We start from the raw sequence: 23,413 nt of genomic DNA, 5'->3' as shown, positions 1-23,413 counted from the left end.
GCTAATCAAAGATAAGATATAAGGAAGCACAGTCTTTTTAATAGGGGGATCTGGTCCATTTACCTATACACCATAACCTTTGAAGGTTCCTGGTCAGGGACAAACTCAGAACCAGCAGTGATAGCCAGCATCTGCAAAAAATGGAAGAACTTTGAGTCCCCCAGGGCAGGGTCATTGTGGGTTTTTTTTCCTCTTTGGATATATATCAGTAGAATCCAAAGAGTCATGTCCAGGCTCATCCCTATAAGACCCCACATGTCTAGAACCCAGGCCTGGTAGATCTGCCTGGCTGCTGGTCTTCCATGTTGCTACCCAGCAGCAGCTGTAACCAGCTTGTGCTTCATGGCCCTACGACCTGCTGTGGACACAGATCATGCTCATGGAGTCTGACAGGCAGAAGCATCATGGGTCTTGATTAGCTCCCCACATATAAACCCAAGGGGACATTCCAGGAAGTGTCCAGGCAACCATGTGGATATTCTGTAGCTACCATGACCATTTGTGCTCCTGAACTCCTGGCTTCAACTGTAGCTTGACTTGCATTTTGCCTGCTGACCTGGACCCTGACTGAGACTCTGACCTTTGGTATTGTCCCTGGCCTGGAACCTGACTACAAACTCCTCCACTACTCCCAGCTTCAGGTTTGCCCCTGATCTGACCCTTGGCCCTGACTGTCCATGTTGGGATCCTGACAATCCCTTGATCCCATTTAAACAACTCATTATGGGGTATTGCAGCAAGGGAGGTTTAGGTTGGACATGAGGAAAAACTTCCTAACTGTCAGAGTGGTTAAGCACTGGAATAAATTGCCCAGTGAAGTTGTGGAATCTCCATCATTGAAGATTTTTAAGAGCAGGTTAGACAAATACCTGTCAGGGGTGGTCTAAATAATACTTACTGATGAGTGCAGGGGACTGGACTAGATGACCTCTCGAGGTCCCTTCCAGTCCTACGATTCTATGATTGATGGAGTGCCAGGAGATTCAGGGGTACCAGAGCAGATGTCATCATTGGCCGCACTAACACTTGGCACTATCTGCATCAGTAGGGGCACTGAGGCTAGCTCCACCTACCAAGATATCTGACTTTCATCAGCAATGGGATAACTACACAGTGTGCCAAAGGTAGTTCCTCTGTCAGGAACCCAGATGACTGACTAGATTAATTCAGTCAGTACACACTTAGTCGCCAAATCCTTGTTCAAATATGCAAATTACCAGAAGATTCAATACAGAGCTCCTCAAAGAAATATTTTTGGCAGGAGTGTATTGGAGGATAGATGGCTGTCTCATGGAGACTATTACTTTTGGTCCTTGTGCAGAGGCAATGTGTCATCTGAAGAGAGCCAGCAAGAGGGGCACATATCCTGGAGAATCAAAGGATATGTAGACCACAGTAAATCATATTGCGTTTATTAGCGGCCAACCAGAAGGTAGGGACATCAGCAAAGAATGTCCATTACTTTGATAGTACAGTTTCTAACACTGAGCTGTGGTGTTAGAAACCCAGACACAGCTCCAAATGGGAGTTCCTTGCCTACCTACAGTGAAGAAAGAGTTGGCTGGACAGCTCGAGCGAATAGAGCAGCAACAGATAGTGGGGCCTGACCAAGTGGTGGTTATTGGTTATCACATGGGAATTAATACTTCCTCAGAAAGCTTTGAGCTAGGATACTTCCATCCTGTTTCCCATTGGGAGCATGAGACCTAGAACAGTGATGGTCTCTTTAAAGAAAAAGATTAATTTTCTTCAGGAAAAGACAGTCTGATAATTTTGAGATGTGAGAAATGAGAATCGAGAGGTACAAAACAGACAAAAATATTATTTTTGTACAACCTTTTTTTTAATTTATTAGGGAAACCGTAAAAAAAGTTGGCATTCTATTACAGCTTGCAGTATCACTAGTCCAAAAGGTGCTTGTCTATTGCTAATGTTTAACTTGTAGTGTTTAGTCAAAGAGTGATAGTACACTAGTTTTCTCAGTAGATGTATTTTTTATAATTGTGTATGATAATACCATTATCTGAGCTGAATGAGCTAGAATGGTTCCATTTTCAACTTGTAGGCTTCCCAAATGCTTCTCATCTCTTCTTGCTGTTGTTCCCCCCTCCCCCCATACTCCTTACCCTAGACTACTTAGCTCAAATTCATACTGGGTATAACTTTGATAAAATTAATGGATATACCCACAAGAAGCGAGTGATTAATTTATTAGCTTTAAATGAAAAATAAAACCCTTTTAATTGAGCTACCAACATAATGCCCCTTAACTGAGTAATTACATGATGTTATTGTTATAACCCTCATCCTTCCACATCCCTCGCCTCCCTCCTGTTTATTGTTCTCACTCATCACAATTAAAATTAGATTGTAATTTCGTTGAGGCAGGAAACTATTTCTTTTCAATTGAATTTGTAAAATGCCTGGCATAATTTTTGTTTTCTAAAATTATTATTATAATAACTAAGTCCATGGGATGAATTTATTACAAACAATGAAGAAGACTTCCTAAATTCTGCAATACTTTTAAAATAGACTTTTATGGCTCTCTACAACACTTCCAAATTATTCCAAGGAACTTCTTTCTCCTTAAAATAGATTTAAGCAGAAGAATGATATACTTGGTCCTTCCTCAGTGCAGGGGGTTAGACTAGATGACCTTTTGAGTCCCTTCCAGCCTTACATTTCTATGATTTTATGAATGTTATGATCTTCTCATATACTGCATGGAGCTAAAATCACCTTTGAAATTAATTCTGCTGAAAAATTTAGCAGTGTTCTGTTGAAAAGGCAGTCATCTGTGATATCGTTCTTCATAATGTTAATACCAGTAAATCAACCTTTATCAATAGAAAGTATATCCCTAATCTTTCTGATTGGTTCAAAAACAGGAAAAGTAAGAATTTGGTTCTAAGTTGTCTTGGCAGTAGATCTTCAAAAGCTTTCTGTGTTGTCTTGTGTGATGTGAAGAGCTCTTTCAGGCTAGTGATTCCAGAATTTTCACTTTAAATTTGCTGTTCCTCATACATCTACTTATAGACTTGATGTCCAGAATTGCCTTCTGTTTGCTTATAAAGGGCAAAGCATGTGGAATATTAAGTAGGAAATTCCCTTCTGTAGATACTGGTTCTATGGTTCCTATCTCCCTTAGGTGTTGCAATGGTCCCCTCCAGCTCAAAGATGAAGTCCTTGTAAGACAGCCCCTTGTTTAAACATAAATATCTTTTATAACTGTGTGATGTCTGATTTAGTTTTGAAGAGAAAGAGTTAATAGGAGGTATACTTTTCAAAACTGTTAACCCATTGCAAAATGTACCTCAGAAGAAGAGGTTGACAATTTATTTTTTCTGTTAAATTGTTCAAGTGATGAAGAAATGTTACTTGAAGCTTCCACTATATTCACTTCTCTTTTTAGCTTATTTTTTCATTACATTTGTAGTGACTGTTGTACGAGTGTCCACAAATTACACATAAGACATTCATAAATACTTGGCCGCAAATCTAAAACTTTACAGCCCTCCTACCAAAAACGTGTAGTGCATACGCATATTAACATAGAATGAGTTGTGTAAGACACTGGCCAGATTCTCCTCATATTAGTATATTTCGGTCATTCCTGACAAAATTTAAGAATAATGGTTTTCAACTATATATGTTACTACCATAGCATATGTGAAAGAACTCTTTACAAGGTGCAATTAAAAAGTGGATCCAGAAGCATAGGAGCAGCATGAAGAATCCAGTCTGACAGCCTTGCAGGATAGGGCAAAGGCTCATTACTGGTGCCAAAAGGTTTAATTTTCTTCATTTAAAAGGTTTAATTTTCTTTTCTTCTTTTCTTAAAAATATTTTCAGGGGGCCTGGATAGCTCAAGGGGTTGGTAATAGGATACAGAGACTTTCATCTCTAGGTCACCAGTTCACATCCAGGTCAGTAGTGACCAAAAATTGTTACCATTTGATGGTTATTCAGTGACCTATATGAAATGAGTTGGTGGAATCCATTTAGTTCTAATTCCAAGAACAAGTGTCTTCCTTTTTAGCAGTCTGAATAGAGAGACTGGATTGCCCTCTCAATTGAAGATGTGAGATACCTGGACAGCAATTTCCTTCAACAATAATTATGTATTTATTTATAACAATAATTGTTGTTGTTGTTAATATTCTGGTGCCTGTGCTGGATCTGTTGTTAATCCAGTACCTGAGACAACCACTATATTCATAAAACAAAACAATTCTTTCTAATTTATATAGAACATGGAAATAACCCCCACGTTCCTCTCTTGATATGTCTGTTTTCAGATTTCTACACAAAGATAAAATTTTAAAGGGAAGAGTAAAGATCAATATAACATGTCCTGGAGATTCTGCATTCAGAAATAGTCAAAGGCACCAGCTGACCTAGAATTTCAGATACGCATGTAGCGATAAACAATGACATAGACTAACTCAGTCTTGAAATGAATTCCAACAGTCCACACATTTCTAATTTTCATTTTATTCTCAATCTCATCATCCTAGTTAGCAAGAGATTTACATTTCTTACTGAATGGGATAAATAAATCCTTGTCTCCTACAGCCCTTTCCTCAGTCTCTGGAGAATAGCCTTCCAGTGTCGAGAACCTCACCGTCACCCCTTCAGCCTTTTTACTAAATGAAAATATTGATTGGAGTATACAGATATTTTTGTAGGAACTTCTTATTTTCTATTATAGAAATCTTAAGAACACAAGCATACTTCCCTTAAAGCTACCAATAAGAGTAGAAGCCACTAAGGAAGATATTCATTCCTCTTTTAAAAATTAAACTTTTGATTGAGTATTTGGGTGGATTCTCAGTTTCATTAATGCCCCTTTATGCCACGCTGTCAATGAAAAGAGTCCTTAAAGCAGGCAGAAAAGACCCCTGAGAATAGCCAGTGTTCAGGGGCCTGCCAAACTAGTGTAAAGTTGATGTAAGGGTTCTATACTGGATTTGATCCTAGGCTGTGGCATAGGGGTCATACTGGGGGCTTGGCAGGGGTATAGCTGGAGTGTACTGTACTATGGCTATACTGTGCTTCCCAGGACTCATAGGGGGCTCTGGGAAACAGAGAGTAAGTCTGAGCAGCCCTGAGATTGCTCTTATCTACCCAGAGGGCTGGGAAGGCCCCTGCATGGAGCAGAAAACAGGAAGTGCAAAGGTAGATTAAAGCCAGCTAAAACTACCTCCTCAGTCTATTCCATTCCCACCCTACTGCAGGAATGGCATCACTGAGAATCAGGGCCATATATTAAATTTTGTTTAATATATTAAGATTCAACTGCTCCATACAAGGTCCCATATAGTACAGTATTCTGTGCTGAGGCAAAACCAGAGTTCAGAACAAATCACAAATAAACAATAAATCAGTAGATTTAGTATCAGAGACCTAGGGGAGAAATGATTGCTATGCTGTTTAGCCAAGCACACGCCCTACAATTTTTTTATAGCTTTGACAGGCACATGAGTTATTTACTGTATATTGGAAAAACCAACCTCGTGTTTCTACTGTAAATTACTATTGTGACATCTTGCCTCCAGGGAATAGCCTAGGCAAAAAGCTGTAAATTAATGAAAGAAAACCCTGTGTGATCTTGATATTGCTTAGATAAATCAAGTGTATCACCCCATATCCCCCAGCAAAATCTACTCACTGAGTGAGTTAAAAATCACAGATGATTAGTGCTGTGTCTTTAAAGCCCTGCAGGACTTCATCCTCAAGAGGGAGAGAGTTCTCTCATCTGTGGAGCTTCAAAGAAGGAGAAGGGGAAGGAGCCAGTCATCAGTTTCCCCCTGTCCTACTACATCACATGCTGGTGGTGATTAGGGGTGTGTGTGTGCACCACTAATGCTTTGCCTGCATAGCTATACAGGTATAAGTATGCTGGCAAAGTCCCTTAGTGGAGACACAGCTTATACTAACAAAGGAGTTCCTTTGCTGGTATATTTAAACCACCTCCCTGAACAACATTAGCTATCCTGCCAAAGTACTCTTTTGCTGGTATAATTGCATCTACAGCAGGGCTTTTGCTGGCATAGCTTTGTCATCTAGGGGGTATGATTTTTTTCACACTCCTAATCGAAATAGCTATGCTGGTAAAACTTTATCATGTAGACTAAGCCTAGGACAAATTTTCTGGATGATAACCTGCTGGATGATTTGTTAAGGATTGCTACAATATACAAGACCTAGTGTAAGCAATTAATAATACTTCATGTGGTAAATCCAATGTATTCCCCCCAAAGGAAGTCCCCTCTTCCCCCCATCCAGTAACTGCTTTGCAGGATAGAAATCTAGCTTTTCATTGATAACTAAAACCCTGCATTATTTTGGAAGATACCTTTTTTTAAAGGTATTTTAATAGTCAATTTAATCCCTGTTTAGTCTATTCAAAGAGCTCTGTGCTCTTTTGCATTTGCTGTTTTGATCTCTTCTTTTATCAACTTCCCTCTGTAGATTTTGGAATTGTTATTCACTGATTTTTAAAAATTGTTTCATTTAAAATAAGTTTACTGAATTAAACTCAATAAATGAAACAAGACTGGAGCTTGAAATAAACTATGTTGATTCAAATAAACACATATTGCAAAACCGTCTTGCTTATCTATGCAAAGAAATTAATCTTTGTAATAATAATGCATGGATCTATAAGGCAGTAAAGATATTATATAAATCTTGAATAATCCTTTTAATGTAGATCTTGGTTTTTAAATTTTGGACATTGTGTTTTAAGTTTTAATTTCACAGGCATATTTAACAAATCTACATGCCACCAATCATTTTTAAGTTTGCACATTATAATTTATTTCATTTTTAGATTATTTTAATTTTCTGTATTTATATTTAACATTTATCTCTCTTTTTTTTATAGAGCACATCAATGTAAGACTTCATCTTACTACCACCAGGTTTCTATTTTGTTCTTCATTTAGATATTTTAGTTTTTCTCAGGTTTTTTTTTGTTCTTCTGGGTAACTTTAAATATTTAAAAGAATAGAGTAACACTATTGTCATTAACATATTGCATTAACATTTTTAGTATTAGCTTTTTAATAAAAATTTAGATTGATTAAGCATTGGTAAAACAATGTAATTATTTTACTGTCGTAAATACTCTTACACTCTTTTCTTTTTCCCCCCTGTATCTGTGTACTAGGTGGTTGTGAATGCCCTTTTAGGAGCAATTCCATCCATCATGAACGTGCTTCTCGTTTGTCTCATATTCTGGCTAATTTTCAGCATCATGGGAGTAAATCTGTTTGCTGGGAAGTTCTACTACTGTGTTAACACCACAGATGATGAAAGGTTTGAAGTCGACAGAATCAACAATTTTAGTCAGTGCGAGGAACTCATAAAAAACAATGAAACTGCACGATGGAAAAACGTGAAAGTAAACTTTGATAATGTAGGATTTGGGTATCTTTCTTTACTTCAAGTAGTAAGTGATTACTCTTTATATACCTCTTATTGCTTATATGTAATAGTAAAAAGCAATTTTTTTGCATTTTTTGACACTAAAAGAGCAATTCTTACCTGGTAATTTTTGTCTGTGACTCAGTAATACCAGTGTACTGATGGCTAATATTTCCCTGTCGTATCATATAGGCAGATGATAATTAGTAGGAACCAAGGATTTCCATGCTTTCCAGCAGGATGATTCCTTCTCCCTTCCTCCCTCCCTCTTTCTCATTACTGGTCTGAGAATTTTCAGAGTTGTAACTTGGAATGGTATTACACCATATAGGTACTTTTAATGTTATTGTTACTAAAGGGCAGGAGTCTGCATTGGTGTAACTAAGTCACAGAAAAGAATTCTCAAATAAGAAATTCCCTTTTCAGTGATTCAGCTGCCACCAGTGCAGACTGGTGTGATCTGAGAAGCAATTCCTCAGTACACAGAGAAGTAGGTGAAGGAGAAGGAAGGCCATTAGATAGCCTTATCTATACATCTGTCCCCTTGAGTCCCCACACCAACTAGTTTGTGGAGTTTTCTTAACAAAATTAGAATCCAGGGGAGTATCCCTAATGCATGAGGAAGGCTATGGCACTCTATGGCTGTTTTTTCACTGCCAAAAAGGTGTTTTTACAGCAAGATAATAATTAATGTATGTTAGCTATCTTGCTGTAAAAAAAAATTGCCTTTTTTGGCAGCGAAGAAATATCCTATGCCACAAATGATCCAGCAGCCTAATTCTTGGCTGAAGCCAAGAAAATGAGTCTACAGTTCAGGGCTTTAATTTGACAGAATCACATCAAGCTGGCAACTGCATACTCTTTTTTTAAAGCTATCACCTAGTTTTCCATAGTCTGAGCTTTTCTTTAAAAAAAAGTGAGCCCAGAGCCTGTGGAGCCAATAGGCCAGAGTGGAGGAAGGGAGTCTAGGGTGGATATGAGCCCCACCAAAGGGAAGCCAATGCAGCAGAGCTCAGCAAGGCGTCCTCCAAGCCATCCCCAACTAGTCCAGGGCCTCTCCAGACAGGGGGAGCCTGGTCTGTTCAGGGATGGAGGTAGGACCAGGTGTATTCCTTTCTGTCTTTAGTGGCTGCTGTTCTCTCCTCTGCGGCGGTCTGCAGACTCAAGAAGGCATCACTGCATCATTTAGACTTGGTTCACATTTTCAAGCTATTCTTTTCGACCACTAGGTGGAGAGGGGTCTCAGTTACAACAGAGAACTCTTTCCCAGATATCTGCCTGATGGGTCTTGCCCGCATGCTCAGGATCTAAATGATCACCGTATTTGGGATTGGGAAGGAATTCCCCACTGGATCAGATTGGATGGGGGGTTTTCACCTTCCTCTGCAGCATGGTCACTTGCAGGTCAAAGATAGTGTAAATGGTGGATTATCTGTAACTTGAAGTCTTTAAATCATGATTTGAGGATTTCAGCAACTCAGCCAGAGGTTAGGGGTCTATTTCATGAGTGGGTGGGTGAGGTTCTGTGACCTGCATTGTGCAGGAAGTCAGACTAGATGATCACGGTAATCCCTTCTGACCTTAAAGTCTGTGAGCCACCATGAGGGCTAGAAACATTTTTTTAAATGAAAACTTAGATTTCTAAATCCATTGCATGACTCTGGGAGCTCGGGTAATAGGTGTGAGCCTATTTTGCCTATGGGTGTACCTGTACCTCAGTGAGGGAGAGCCAGGCCCAAGGAATCCAGCAGAGGATGCATGGTCGTATTTTGAACATCTGCACAATATACTGAGAGTAGTGTCTCATTCTGTTATCTCAAGGAGGCAAACCTTGCTGTGTGGAACTTGGTTTGTGGATGGAACTTGGGCAATGCCACCATTTCTTTTTTCCATTCTGATATAGAGCTTGTAGAAAGTATTGAGAGAGCTTGCACATTTGTGTTTATTCATTTCCTTGACCAAAGAGTCTCTTCTGGCTGCCCACAAAATGGACAGGGAGCTCTACATCTTTGAAGATGTGTGTGATAAAGTGATAATCTCCATTTTGCAATCATGGAACAATAAGAGCACTAAGGGGAAATTTTCAAAGGTGCCTATAGGATTTCAGAGCAAAAGTCCAATTGGCTTTCAGTGGAACTTGTGCTTGTAAATCCCTTTTGTGAATTTGAAAATACTACTTTAGAACCTTTTATTACGTGCCTTAAAGAACACGGTGAAGAACATGACTCAGAGACGTAGCTTTTCAGGGCTCTGTACATAGCTTTGTTAATCAGGGCAGAAATTTAAAAAGCCATCTTCTAATTGATATGGAAAAGAGATAGCATGTTAGACAAGAATCTAGGGCAGAGCCTTAAGACTACTTTGATCTTTGATGAAGAAAAGATGGAAATATCAGAACTTTTGTGTATCTATCCTTCCTACTGAATATGTAGCAACAAAAAGGGTATCTGAAAGGAACAGATACTAGGAATTGATTGGCTGAGTCCCATAATATGCAGGGAATATAGATAATGCTTTTGGGAGAAATTGTGCATTTGGCTGATGGCTTAAGATAAAACATTAGTCCTGAGGAATCTAGATACAAAAGTGTGATTGTCAATGGATATTCTTGCTGTGCTTCCTTTGTGGGCCATTATCTGTACTCTGCTCTATGGAGAGCCACTATATGCATTCTTAACTCCTGAACCAAAAGCCCACTGAAGTCAACAGGAGTCAAGAGTTATTTCTCCAGCTCCCTAATGGTCTGAGCCAAAGCTGATTGAAGTTATTGTGGGGCTTTCCATTGACATGAATGGGCTTTGGTTCAGGCTGCTAGGAAACTAAGGAAAAGCTTTATTGAGTAGTGTGGAAATTTCCACATGGGGGGCAATACCATTGCTTTTTCTGACAAACTTAGTGATAAGCATTAGTGGGGGCATATCAACTATACACTGCAATTAAAAACCCATAGCTGGCTCATGCCAGCTGACTTGGGCCAAAGGGCTTGGGGTGAGGGGTTGTTTAACTGTGTTATAGAGGCTTGGGCTGGAGCCCAGACTCTAGGACCTGTGAGGGTTCCAGAGCTCGGGCTACAACCTGAGCCCAAATATCTACAACATGATTAAACAGCCCCTTAGCCCAAGGCCTGTGAACCCAAGTCAGGTGGCACAGGCCAGTCGTGGGTTTTTAATTGCAGTGTAGACATACCCTGTGGTATGCAACAAAGGTGCCTTTTGCAGAAGGCCAGTAGCATTAGAAGGGCTTTGTTTTTCAAACTATCTTTTTGTTAGCATTACCCATTTCTTTTTTAACCAGCTGAGTCACATCTTTCTGGGAGAGAAATATTGTAGGTTCTTGTAGCCTTTCTGGACAATAGATAATCTGGAATAAATTCCTGTTTCTTTAGATCTCTTCTGGTTTCTGTTTGGAGCAGGAGATGCTAGAAACAGTTCCTTTTTTATCATGGAGAAGGTGTGGATAGAAGAGATTACAATGCTAAAGGAAGGAACAGGATTTCTATTAAAAAAAAAAACAAAAAAAACTTTTTTCCGAAATCAGGACCTAGCCCTCTCATCCATGATTAGTCTCTAATGTTCTCTGAATATAAATATTGTTTCTCTTATGATAGTCAAGCAGAAAAGTAAATACAAGTTTTATAAAGATCCTTGGTCTGAGTCACTAGACAGGTGGCACACCTAGAAAATCTGGTCTAGTTTCTGGAAAAAACCCTGTAAATTCTGAATTTAGACTGCCTCTGTATCACAGTCGATTTTTCTGAGCTGATAAAAATATCTGTGGATCTCTCTTGGGTGACTTTTATGAAGAATTCTTTCAGTCTAGTTTATCTCTACAGAAATCAGAACCTTAGAAGAGAAATTTCCTAGTACAAGTGCAGAGCCATAAAGTTTTTCTGGCTAAAACACATGGGTTCATGATATGTGCCAACAGTTTTACAGAATCCTGGAAAATATCAGTTAAGATTTTGGTGATCAGAGACTAAGAAAAATTTCCAGGATACATTTGTAGTTTGGGTTTGTATCTTTTTACGTGACATTTAAATGTTCATTCTATGTAGGCTCTGAAGATACCACTAGTTCAAAACTTTCCATTTTATTGTCCAATACAGCTGGTTTTGGTCTGTGTGAATCTGCGGATGACTTGTTTTTTTGAGGAGATTTGTCGGGGGAGGGGGGAAGAATGTCTAAACTTGTGTGAAGATTTTCTATATCCCTGAAGAGAAGTGACGAAGCTGGAGAAATTCCTTCTTCCCAATTCTCATGCAGCTGTAAGTGGAGGAGAGGGAGGTGTTGGGAGAAAATAAAGGGCATCTGCTGGTATCTCCTTTGTGGCATGACTCTCTTGTAACAAGTATAAACCTGAAATCTTGTATTTTGGATTTCCTCTGGTAAGTAAATCTCCTGGGAGTAAATCTCCTGGTCAAAATTTTGCAAGCCATTAGGGTAAATACTGAATTGATTCTTTTGAAAGCAGAAATTTTGAAATGTGGGGTAAAAAGTGTGGATGATAAAATGCAGTTCTACCAGGCAGATGTGGACAGCTATAAAGCACCAACAGGATATTAACTAAAAGCAATATATTGTTCTGCCCAAAAATAAACACTTGAAAATGTTCCTAAAAATCATCTCTGGTTGCTGGGCTTTAGTAAAGGAGTGGCATAACACCAGTGCGATCTTACAATTTTCACTGAAAATTTGATCCACTCTTGCTGACAGTAAGTTGGGTTTTTGTTTTTGTTTGTTTTTGAGGTTTTTTTTAATTCCATTCAAATTTATACTTACCTATAGGTTTATCTGGGTTCTTTGGCCAGATTGGGTCAGATTCTGATTTCCGCTACACTCGTGTAATCTAAAGTAACCACTTTGAAATCAGTGGAGTTATTCCAGATTTAAATCAGTGTGAATGAGAAACCATTGGAGCTATATCAAGTTACATCAGTGTAACTGAGATAAGATTCTGGACTCCTGTACTCTTATTTTATTCAATAGGGATAAAGACAGTAATTTTGGAAATATGTAAGCAAAGCTTTACTTTTTTTGAGGAAAACGTTATAGGCCAAATTCAGGTCTAACATAAGCTGGCATCAACCTCGGTAGGAGCTGTATCCATTTACTAACTTCAGCACCCTAGTGTTGAATTTCCTCTACGTGTATTCTACTATTCCAGAGCAACACAGACGTGAAGAAAAAGATTTCTGTAACTGACGTGAGCTTTCCAGTTTGGAAAATGATGGAGGGGGTTTGTTCACCCCATAATATCAATTAACATAAATATTTTTTTACAATGATGATTGTATTCATTGTTTCTTGATGATTCACTTGAGGGATTCAAAGGGAAACCAGCCACTACAGTGAGGGAGCATATTGGATTCCAGCGAGGTATCAGTTCATAACTCATTCTCCCTAATATTTTTACTCAGAAATTCTGATTTGTTTTTCTGTTGTTTTTTTTTTCTTCACTTGTTTGGAGCAGTAGAGTTCTATATATGACGTTGTGAAATTGTGTTAGTGTAGTGAATACAGATTCTCTTTCAGCTCTTTTTAAAGATACTACAATTAAGTAGCATTTAATAGGGCTTCTTCATCCTCACCCCTTGAAGCTTCTACTCATCCTCTCTTATTTAAGTTACTCTTTTATGTAATAATAATTAACTATAAGGGCTTTGAGAGTTCCTCAGTTCTTTCCCCTTATCTCAGATGTGGTTGGAGGTCTGCACTTTTTCTTTTTCTTTGTATCTGTTTATTGGGGGTTAGGAGGGTAAGAGGGTTAATTTTAATATTTTAAAATCAACCATTTCTCTTCTCCCAGTTAATCTATGTTAATATGAATATATTCATTATAATATAAATGCATACATAATTAAAAATAATTCCACTCTGTCTGGGAGACCACTTATGAGGATTCAGGTGGTGTGTATCTGGATCAGAGAAAATAAAACACACCGTCCAGAAGGGCTCCTCCACCACTTCCAGCATGTGCATAATTCAAAAGTATGCCTGTTTAACAGATTGAGCAGATGTGATCATATTATGGACACACTGCATTTTTCCACCAATGTGTAAGATGGCAGATCTGATTTTCAAATGGTTATGTTGGCTTTAAAATCTCTGGCCATTTCTGAGACTTCAGTCATGTTCATGGGTACCTGCACTCTAACATGATCTTTTAGGGGGTTTACCATTATGCCATAAATTGTCTGCATGATCTAATCTTTACTGTGGTGGCCCCTAAGGTATGAAACTTGCTCCTCCCAGACATACACCTGAGGGCAACCCCACATGTCTAAAAACTCTGCTGCTTCAGGATTGTTTTTTGTTTTAATCATGAATGGTCCCACTTTGTCTCTTCAGTACTTTAGTCACTTTTGATTGGTCTATTTCCTGATGCTGCTAACTGTATTGCACTTTATATGCTCCACTACTAACTAGGTGTCAAGAAACTAATGAGGTAGCAATAATCATGAAAGAGGGGGTTCCCTATTCTGTGCTGGGATCTGTGCCTGCATTTTTTTTTTCGGCAGATGATGATGGGTGGCATAAAACGACTACAGAACTTCTTGAATCCTCCATTTCTTCTCTAGGCGTGTTTGGATTAAATCTCAGTATGTTGATTCTTACTTGGAGATGTCCTTCCCCTTACTGTCTTCATCTCTCTGTTAGGGTTTATGCTCAGAAGGAAGCAGCTGTGGAAGTCCATAGAATGCTACCATGGATGGTGCATCTTTAGTCTTTACCACATATAGTGCATATCTTCTGTTCAATATTCTCTTCCAGTAGCTTCTGTGACAGGGTCAGGCCAGATGGCTACAAGAGTGTGGTTGAAGGTAGATACATTAGCTCCAGGTTAAGCAGGTCCCTTTTCCCTGGGTAAGATAACAGGGACTATTCCAGAACACTCAGGAACTTTCTAGAACTAATTAAGGCAGGCAAGCTAATTAGGACACCTGTAACCAATTGGGAAGTTACTAGAATTAATTAAGGCTAATGAGAACACCTGACTCCAATTAACCTGCTAAGAGTCAGGTGAGGCTGTTAAGCACCTGACTCTAATTAAGGCCCCTCTGATGCTATAAAAGGGCTCACTCCAGTCAGGCCAGAGGGAGCCAGGGGAGAGGAAGTGTGTGCAAGGAACTGGGAGCAAGAGGCGTGCAAGAAGCTGAGAGTGAGTAGGCATACTGCTGGAGGACTGAGAAGTACAAGTGGTATCAGACATCAGGAGGAAGGTCCGGTGATGAGGACAAAGAAGGTGTTGGGAGGAGGCCATGGGGAAGTAGCCCAGGGAGTTGTAGCTGTTGTGCAACTGTACCAGGAGGCACTCTGGACAGCTGCAGTCGACAGGGCCCTGGGCTGGAACCCAGAGTAGAGGGCGGGCCCGGGTTCCCCCCAAAACTTCCCAACTCCTGATCCAACACAGGAAAATCTCTGAGGCTAGCAAAATCTGCCAATAAGCATGGGACCCACCAAGGTAGAGGAGGAACTTTTTCACACTTCCCAGAAAATAACATATATGAGAGACCTAACATGTTTTAATATATGCTAAAATATAACTATAGTAAAAACAAAATCACTAAAACAGAGAAAACAATTTTGACCATTGAAAAAGCAGGAATCAAACTGGGAATGAGAGTTAAGGAAAGACTTACCTTGTTGGAGGGCTTAAACATGCTTGGTTCCTACTGGTTGCCACGTTCCTGACAGACATGATAATGAGGGACTATTCATTGGTCCTTGACGGTGGCAACCGAGTCATAGAAAAAGGCTATTTCTTAGTATTTCTCAGTTGTATGTAGCCATTATATCTGCTCATCTGAATTTGCTGAGCATTTATTCCATTAAAATGGATACCGTACACTATCATTTGCAGTAGATGATTAGGAATTATAAATAGATGATTTCATGGTTATACTAATTGCTTACTATGCCACTGCTCATATACAGATATAATGGTGGGATACACAGTAGTGTATTTGATAAGCAGTTCTAAAGAAAGCCAAGAGATTAACTTGAACTATAAATCTTATATTAGACTAATGATTTAAATGTGATATAAAGATTCCTGGTCGTGTATTCAGTTGTTGAAAACAGTTATATAAATGTTGGACTCTAGCTCTTTTCATGAATCCATATTTTTACACAGATATCAAACATGTGTCTCATTTACAGGCTACATTTAAAGGATGGATGGATATTATGTATGCAGCTGTTGATTCAAGAGCTGTAAGTACATTATATGTTCTAAAGTCTTCTTTTCCTTGTATAGACTCTGAGTTCTAAGTTTAACAAAAATGAGTGAGTGAGCATGGTAAAATTCTGCTAAATATGAATTATTGTAAACTGATAGCAAAACTCCCATTGATTTCAATAGGTGCAGGGCAAAATATATTATAATAAGAGTGCTAAGGTACTGTCCCAGGACAGAAGTATTTTGGATCTTTGAGTTGTGAGTTGCTGAGTTTTCAATGAATTGTTGACATGGAATATTAGTGCTGATTTTTTTTTTTTTTTTGCAAAACTTTGTAGGTACTGGATCAACCTAAATATGAAGACAACCTATACATGTATCTTTATTTTGTCATCTTTATCATTTTTGGATCTTTTTTCACCCTGAATTTGTTTATTGGTGTTATCATTGATAACTTCAACCAGCAAAAAAAGAAGATAAGTATTAAAGTGTCTCCTCTCTGTCCTAAAGACAATATAAGACATTGCTTTTTTGTAGTCATAAAAATGTGGAATGATTGTTCCAAGCATTTATTCTGATGGAACAATTGAAAAGCATTATTACATAAAAGATACAGTACAAGATACAGTATGCTATAGCTTCACAGTAGTCCAGGTGATGAGTGGAACACATCCTTTCCCTTCCCACCGTCCCCAAGTTATTTAGTGTCTTGTGGATATTCCTTTCAATGTAAGTGAAGGACTCATGCACTCTCACTCCTGGCCACTTCCTACAAACTTTTTATGTGGTTGCACCATTGATTCTAGGCCACAGTACATTACTTCTTTCTGGTATCGCTGCATACTTCCACTAATGCCTCAGTGATCCTGAACCTTCTAGAAAGCCATGACAGCACTGGACACTTGAGGATAGATTCACAGAATGACATAGGCACCTAACTGCTACTTTAGTGCATAAATCCCAGCACCAGGCCCCACTGGGATTCACAAAACCCGCTCAGCTGCTGCAAAACTTGTAGGCACCTAAACTTGCTTGGATTTTTGCAGTAAAAGTTCTCTAGGCTCCTATGTTGTTGTGCACTGCAGCCCCATGCCAGGTGTCTGGATGTCTAAGCCACAGAACAATATATGAACCAGGAGAAGATAGGCATTCCTGCACCTAACTTGCCTGCAGGAATCAATCCAGTAAATGTGTCCAGAGCTCACCTACCGGATCAGGCCCGTATAGGTGGGCTTACACAAAATGATGGGGGAGGGGGAGAGAGGGAGGACCACTCTTATAACTTTTAGCCCAGTGGTTGTTAGTCACCTGGGATATGGCAGACCCACAGTTCAAGTCTTCCCCCTCCCCACCACATATGGGATCAGCAGAAGAGATTTGAACTGTGATCTGCCATAGACCACTGGGATTTAGGATACTCTGATATGGGGCTCCTTCATTCTCTCCTTTTCAAGCTATCCCACTGTGGATAAATAATCTTTAAAAGTTGTTTGGAGCAGATGTAGTGGATCCTAGCTCTTCTGCCTCCCTGGTGAGTGCTCTAACTACCAGGCTACAGCATCATTCTCTTGCTCTCTCTCTCTCTGGCCCAATGATTCTTTAATTATTTATCCAAAGTATAACATGTTGAAAGGGGCAGACTGTGGGAGCCCCACACATGAGAATCCAAGTTCAAATCCCTTCTCCCCATCAAGTGGAGGGGGACTTGAACTGCGGGTCTCCCACATCCCAGCTGAGTATCCTAACCACTGTGCTAAAAGTTATGAGGGACATTCTTCTCTCCCAGCTTCTTGCTCAGATGGCATAGGTGCCTAACACAGAGAGGATTTGCAGCTGAGAATCCCAAGCAGAGGGAGGTACCTCCCTGTAGCCCAAATTTAGGCACCTATCTTCAAGAGAGAGGCAGGGCTTAGCACAAGCCCCCTCAGCCTGGCATCTCCCACGGGCTATTTTAGGTGAAGAACCGCCCAACAATGCTGCCTTTTTGTGAATCCCATTCTGAGGTGCCTCTCTCTCCCCATTCGTTGTGCAGAGAACCTAGGTGCTGAACTCAGGCTCCAGTGATTTTCTAGGCACCTAAAAGTTATGCATGGCAACACTCAGCATCATCCCACCTAAGTTCCTCTGTGAATCTTGCCTTTGGTGTCTTAGATCGTTATTAGGAAGGTGTGAGCTGCACCTGCCTCAATTCCTTTCTGACCATGGTCTGTTATGGATGTGAGGAATCTCACTGTTGTGCCAGGTCTGCCTGACTGTTGGATGTTCTTTTTAAGAACCCCTTCTTATAGTTTTGTCTATGTGATCAGTTATTGTGCGGGAAGCTGGGATGTGAATTTACAGCACACTAGCATGCTGTGCACTAAACATCTATGTGGACCCTCCTACCACATACTGACAGTTCCCTAGTGTGCACTGGAATACAGTAGGGAACTTTTAATGCATAGTAGCATGGACCCTAATTGCATGGCATGCTAGTGTGCTGTAGAGTCACACTTCAGCTTACTGCGCAATAACTGTTTGTGTAGATAAGCCCTTAGTATATCTTAGTTTTAGCTAGCTAAATATATATATTACCAAATCATTCCCTTTTCAGTTAAAAATCTAATATTTCATTTTACCTCAGTGCATTCCCTCACTTTTCTTGGGTCAGTGCTGACAAGGGCAGATCTGAAGAAGAGTTTCAAGAGGTGTGCCTGCAGTTCAGGGATATTCCTGAAATACGATGCATGCACATGCTACCTCTTTTGTCTGGAGAAAACTCACCTCCCAAGAGATGTAAAGTCTGATAGGTTTTTATTCCTCAAGCTCTTTGAGTAAGGCTGTCAGAGAGAACAGTGGATTCTGGCTGGCACACCATGAATGGCCCACAATGGCTGTCTTCAACTCCCAACCTCTCCACCACTAGCCTCCTGAAGTCAATCTTGACTCTGCCTAATAAGGACTCCACTACAACGTCTGAATAGAAGCCAGACAGGACATAGGAGTTAAAAGAGGACTACTTCAGTGCTGACAGCATTAAAACCACAATTTTCAGCTCCAGTCAGTCTCTTCCAGGTCTGAACAATCACAATTGAAGGACTCATCTTTTTCAAGGCCCTCAGAGACCTTGGGGTCCCAGTGCCAGTATTTCGTTACCTAAGTCAGAAAATAGTTTTCACTCCAGTACCGATATCTGAAAGACACTGGAAAATTCTGGTACTGATACCTTGATGTTGTCTACATCCTGGGTGTTGTTGACATTTCAGGAGTGCCATAAGAAATGCCTTCACTGAACAGAACTGACTTTTTGATTTCATGTTGGATGCCAAAAAAATTTCTCTCTAGCTCCCTGGAAACATAGGAAGAAGAGCAAGTATGCTGAAAAAGATCCCCCAGCATTAAGGGGAAAGCACCATAGAAAAAAGCAGTAGTAGTACTTATCTTGGAAGAGCACCAATTGGGCATTGACTCCTCTGGATCCAACTTCAACCTCTCCTCTCTGGTGCCAAAGACACCATCAGCATCTCCTGCTGATATAGTCTTTGCCTTATCAATGTTGTTTCCTTGGGCTCCTTTCCCAGCTGTCTTCTCCTCTTCCAAGAAATCTCAGAAGAGGCAGACTTGGTTCATTCAGTTACGTTGATTCCTTCCTACTGCTAATTCCGCCTCCCATTTTGGGGTTTGTATGCCCGAAGACCATTTCTTCCCCTTCAATGGACATCAGACAAAAGGCCTACCCATCAGGGAAAAGTGTGTGTGTGTGAGAGAGACACACACTCAGTCATGGGGCAGGAGACCCAGGGAAGAGGAGACCTGCTGAAGGCAGGATGGAGAAAACCACAGGGAGTAGGACAGGTTCCTGTGATAGGGCCTGTAAGAAGCATGGAGATCTCTGAGGGAAGAGCACAGAGTCCTTATGGAGGGGAGGCAGTGGGAAACCTGCTGAGAGGAAACAGCATAGAGGAACTCAGCAGGACCCAGGAGTAAGGGCAAAGAGCACAGAACTTCAGCGTAGCCCAATAGGGGCAGAAAAAATTGGCTTGGATATTTATTTGGATTTACAGTTGGACTTTTGTTACGCATAAGCGCCTGAACTTAGGAGGTGATCTGGCTGAAAAGCTGGGCCATGGAAGACCCATACAGAGACAGGCCAGCATAGAGCCAAGGAAGTGGTCAACAGGGGGTGTTAGATGTGAAGTCCTGTGCAACACCATTCTCTGCTGCTAGAGGGGGACTGTGGCAGTGTGTGCAAACACTAACAGGCACCCAAAAAACAGATCTGTGAGGCAAAGGGTCTGTGTATGGGATACACCCTTCTTGTTACTCCTCTTTCTTCCCAATTTTGATATGTATGTCAGGAGCAAAGAACCAACTCTACCACATTCCCCACTTCCAGTCTGGAAGGACATAACAGTGGACAAGTAGGTCCTAGATGCAGTAGAACTCGAGCTGGTCAGGATTTTTTTGCTAAATGTGTTTTCATCAAGGTTTCTCAGTTCCAGGATTAAATTTCTGGTTAGAGAGAAACTCACCCCAGGTTCATGTCTCTGCATCTCCTACATCCCAGATGAGTGCCCCAATCACCAGCCTATACAGTCTATTTCTCACTCTCTCTTGCCCAGTGTTATTTAATTAATTATACAAATGGAACAGCTCCAACAGGAGAGATTGAGAGAGGCCCACGCCAAAATAGCCTATAGCATGGTGCCTATGATACTCATTGGAGGGTGTGGCAGACGTATATTCAAGTCCCTTGCTCTGAAACACGCAGAAGTGGAGATCTGAAAGGTGGCCAGCTGGAACTCAATACATATATTCACTCAACATTACTACAGTACTAGATTTAGTTTCACAGTTTGATGCCAGGTTTCACAGAGCTGCTTTACCATCTCTTTTTTACTTGAGAATTCCTCAGCCCATCAGTCATCTCAGCTACACTGAGCTTACCAGCCACCAGTGAATGGAATTATGCACATGTTCCCTGAAGAAGAAAGAGAGATTACTTACCAGTAGCTGTAGTTCTTTGAGAGATGTCTCTGAATATTCAAACTCCTCTTCTTCCTCAGTTTCCTATCCATCTTGGACTGTGAGCAGATGTGATTGAGGGTCACACCTCTCTTACATAACTTTGGGCCATGAACATTGGGGATGCAGTGGCAAAGTTTTTCAGAAGGTTCTGGATCATCATGGTGCAGGTACTTTGAATCCCATGACTGTGAATATGCACAGGTATTCCTCAAAGAACTACAGTTTCTGGCGAGTCTCCTCTCTTTACCTATAATTGCTTGTGTCAGAGTCCTTCTCTTCCTTCATCCTACAGTAGGAACATTCAGATCTGTAATCATTATTGTACAACCTATGAGGAAACAAGGAGGTCTAGTTTTAAGAAGGGTGAGGGAAGTAGGGTGCAGGGAAGAATAAAACTGACAAAATAGTGGTAAGTAATTGTTTCTTGTCCTTTGTCCCTTCCTTATTAAACAAAAAAGATATCCAGAACTGCATGAGACTATTGCAAGCAGTAGATAATATACATTAAATGACTGCTTGTAAAGAAAAATCCCCATTGTTTGAGAAAATCAGGCCCACATCAGAATGGGTTACAGAAGAGTGAGGACTGGCCCCGATAGCAACATTACAAATGCCCACAGCCATTGCTTCACCCTTTTGTGCCCAAAAGGTGGCTAAACTTCTTGTTCAATGTGCCTGGACCCTGAAAGAGGTTGGGCGTTTTACTCATTCATTTGTGTGGAAGTGCTTGAATTTGATAGCCTACCTAATATTGACAGGATGTTAGTGCCTTGTCTTGATACACTGGGACCTGAAACTAAACCCTCATGAGCTTAATTGTTAATTAGACTGTTACTTGATGCCTTTAGTGCATGTCTGTATTTAACTCTGCAGAGAGCCAATGAAAAAGTTGCTGATAGTAACATGTCTCCTTTGATCTCCTAGTGAGGATGTATTTATAACGTCTCCACAATAAAATATAAGGTTATAAGGGACACTTATTTTCCTTGTAATCCCTTTTCTCTTTTGAATGTGAATAATTTTTTGAAAGATTATTCATGTAAATATGGTTATAACCAGTTTTGATCTCATTTCCTTACTTTGGAGGTCAAGACATCTTTATGACAGAAGAACAGAAGAAATACTACAATGCAATGAAAAAGCTGGGATCCAAGAAACCACAAAAACCTATACCTAGGCCAGGGGTAAGAATGATTTACTTTAATCTGTCCAGACTAAAAGGTCAATTTAAAAGAAAAAAAGAAATATTAGCTTGTAAGCAGTTTATTTAGAGTTCACATTTGTATAAAGACTAGATATTTGATCTATAAAAAACTCATGTACAAGTTATCTTTAAGGTAACCAAAAGTGGAAAATTTAAAAACATTAAAGAAAGAAAGTACCTTTTCCCTCTGCTACCATATTTTTTCTTTTTTTTAATATGTAAAGAAAAGATCCAGGAATCTGAACTCTATTGTATGCCCCTTTCCTGTGAATAATGATACTAAATCATTGCCATACTGTCTGCTTTCATTGTAACAGTTCTAAGAAGAAAAATCTGTCAGTTTACTCAACAGTAAAGAACATGTATATATTAAGGCTGGGATTTTCAAAGAAGCATGAGGGATTTAGATGCCCAAATCCTATCAAAATTCAATTCGAGTTGGTTGTCTAAGTCTTTTAGGATCCTTTGAAAATCCTATTATATTTTAACATGTTATAGGTGGAGCTTGTGGAAACACCTATAGTTAAAGTTACCTAACACTTCCCATTTTAATTCCCTAATTTCAATTGCTTATAACTTTGCCAAACTTTTATTGTTTGGGTTAAAATTTCTCATGCTTGCTCCTTACCTCGGGCTGAATTTTTCTGGAAAGTGTCAGCAAAAACGGCCCATGCAATTTTCAGAGTTTGGGGGTGGGTGGGAGACAAGAACTTTTACCAACATTAAATAATTTGTCCAGTAATTTTTTGGAAGAACTCTAATATTAGAAAGAATGCTAAGGTTGCAAAGTCAACTACTCAAAAATTAAGACATGCAAGAATCAAAACTGCCAGAATCATGCAACCTTAATTCTCCTCCCTTTGTGCATATGCATTAGGAAGTCTTTAATTACATGATCACAATCTATTCTTTCTACACGACCCCTGCCTCATTCAGTGCACAGAACGAACAGTGAATGAGAGGGTATCAGAAAGTGAAAGTGTGTTAAAGGTAGTAAATTGGGACCCAATAGAGCTGAACTCTTTCAGCTTTTCTTCAAACTTGTTGTGTGATGCTGGGCAAGACTATCACAACATGTACATGCAAGGGAGCTGACTTAAGCTCTAATATTTGTATTATTAATTTGACAAGGCTGCCCTTTTACTGAAGTTCTATACACTGTGTTATTAAGAGATGTTCTTACCTTCTTCCAGTATAATATAGAATAGAAAAATAATTGTAAGGTGTGAATTGAATGGTTCTTTTTCCCCCCTCCAGAACAAATTCCAAGGCATGGTATTTGATTTTGTGACAAAACAAGTATTTGATATCGGCATCATGATTCTTATCTGCCTTAACATGGTCACCATGATGGTAGAAACAGATGATCAGAGTGACGAGATGCAAACTATTTTACAGCGGATTAACCTGGTGTTTATTGTCCTTTTCACTGGAGAATGTGTTCTGAAACTGATTTCACTCCGTTATTACTACTTCACCATAGGCTGGAACATTTTTGATTTTGTGGTTGTCATTCTCTCCATAGTAGGTAAGAATTATTTAAAAGAGGCTAAAATGTGTGGAAGATGAAAATTTACTTAAGGTGCTTCA

General features: G+C 39.8%; 1 protein-coding gene across 1 annotated transcript in view; it reads left to right on the top strand.

The window, feature by feature from the left end:
• The window catches only part of LOC123378538 (sodium channel protein type 1 subunit alpha), a 120,091-nt gene that overhangs the window by 92,742 nt on the left and 3,936 nt on the right, over window positions 1-23,413 (top strand). Inside the window, exons 21-25 of the mRNA XM_045032476.1 lie at window positions 7,178-7,459; window positions 15,594-15,647; window positions 15,951-16,088; window positions 21,699-21,803; window positions 23,081-23,351. Coding sequence (XP_044888411.1) covers window positions 7,178-7,459; window positions 15,594-15,647; window positions 15,951-16,088; window positions 21,699-21,803; window positions 23,081-23,351 — 850 coding nt within the window. The remainder of the gene's footprint in view (window positions 1-7,177; window positions 7,460-15,593; window positions 15,648-15,950; window positions 16,089-21,698; window positions 21,804-23,080; window positions 23,352-23,413) is intronic.

Source organism: Mauremys mutica, chromosome 10 (assembly GCF_020497125.1).
Source record: "Mauremys mutica isolate MM-2020 ecotype Southern chromosome 10, ASM2049712v1, whole genome shotgun sequence".
Taxonomy (NCBI): domain Eukaryota; kingdom Metazoa; phylum Chordata; order Testudines; family Geoemydidae; genus Mauremys; species Mauremys mutica.
This window is presented reverse-complemented; position numbering and strand designations above follow the sequence as displayed.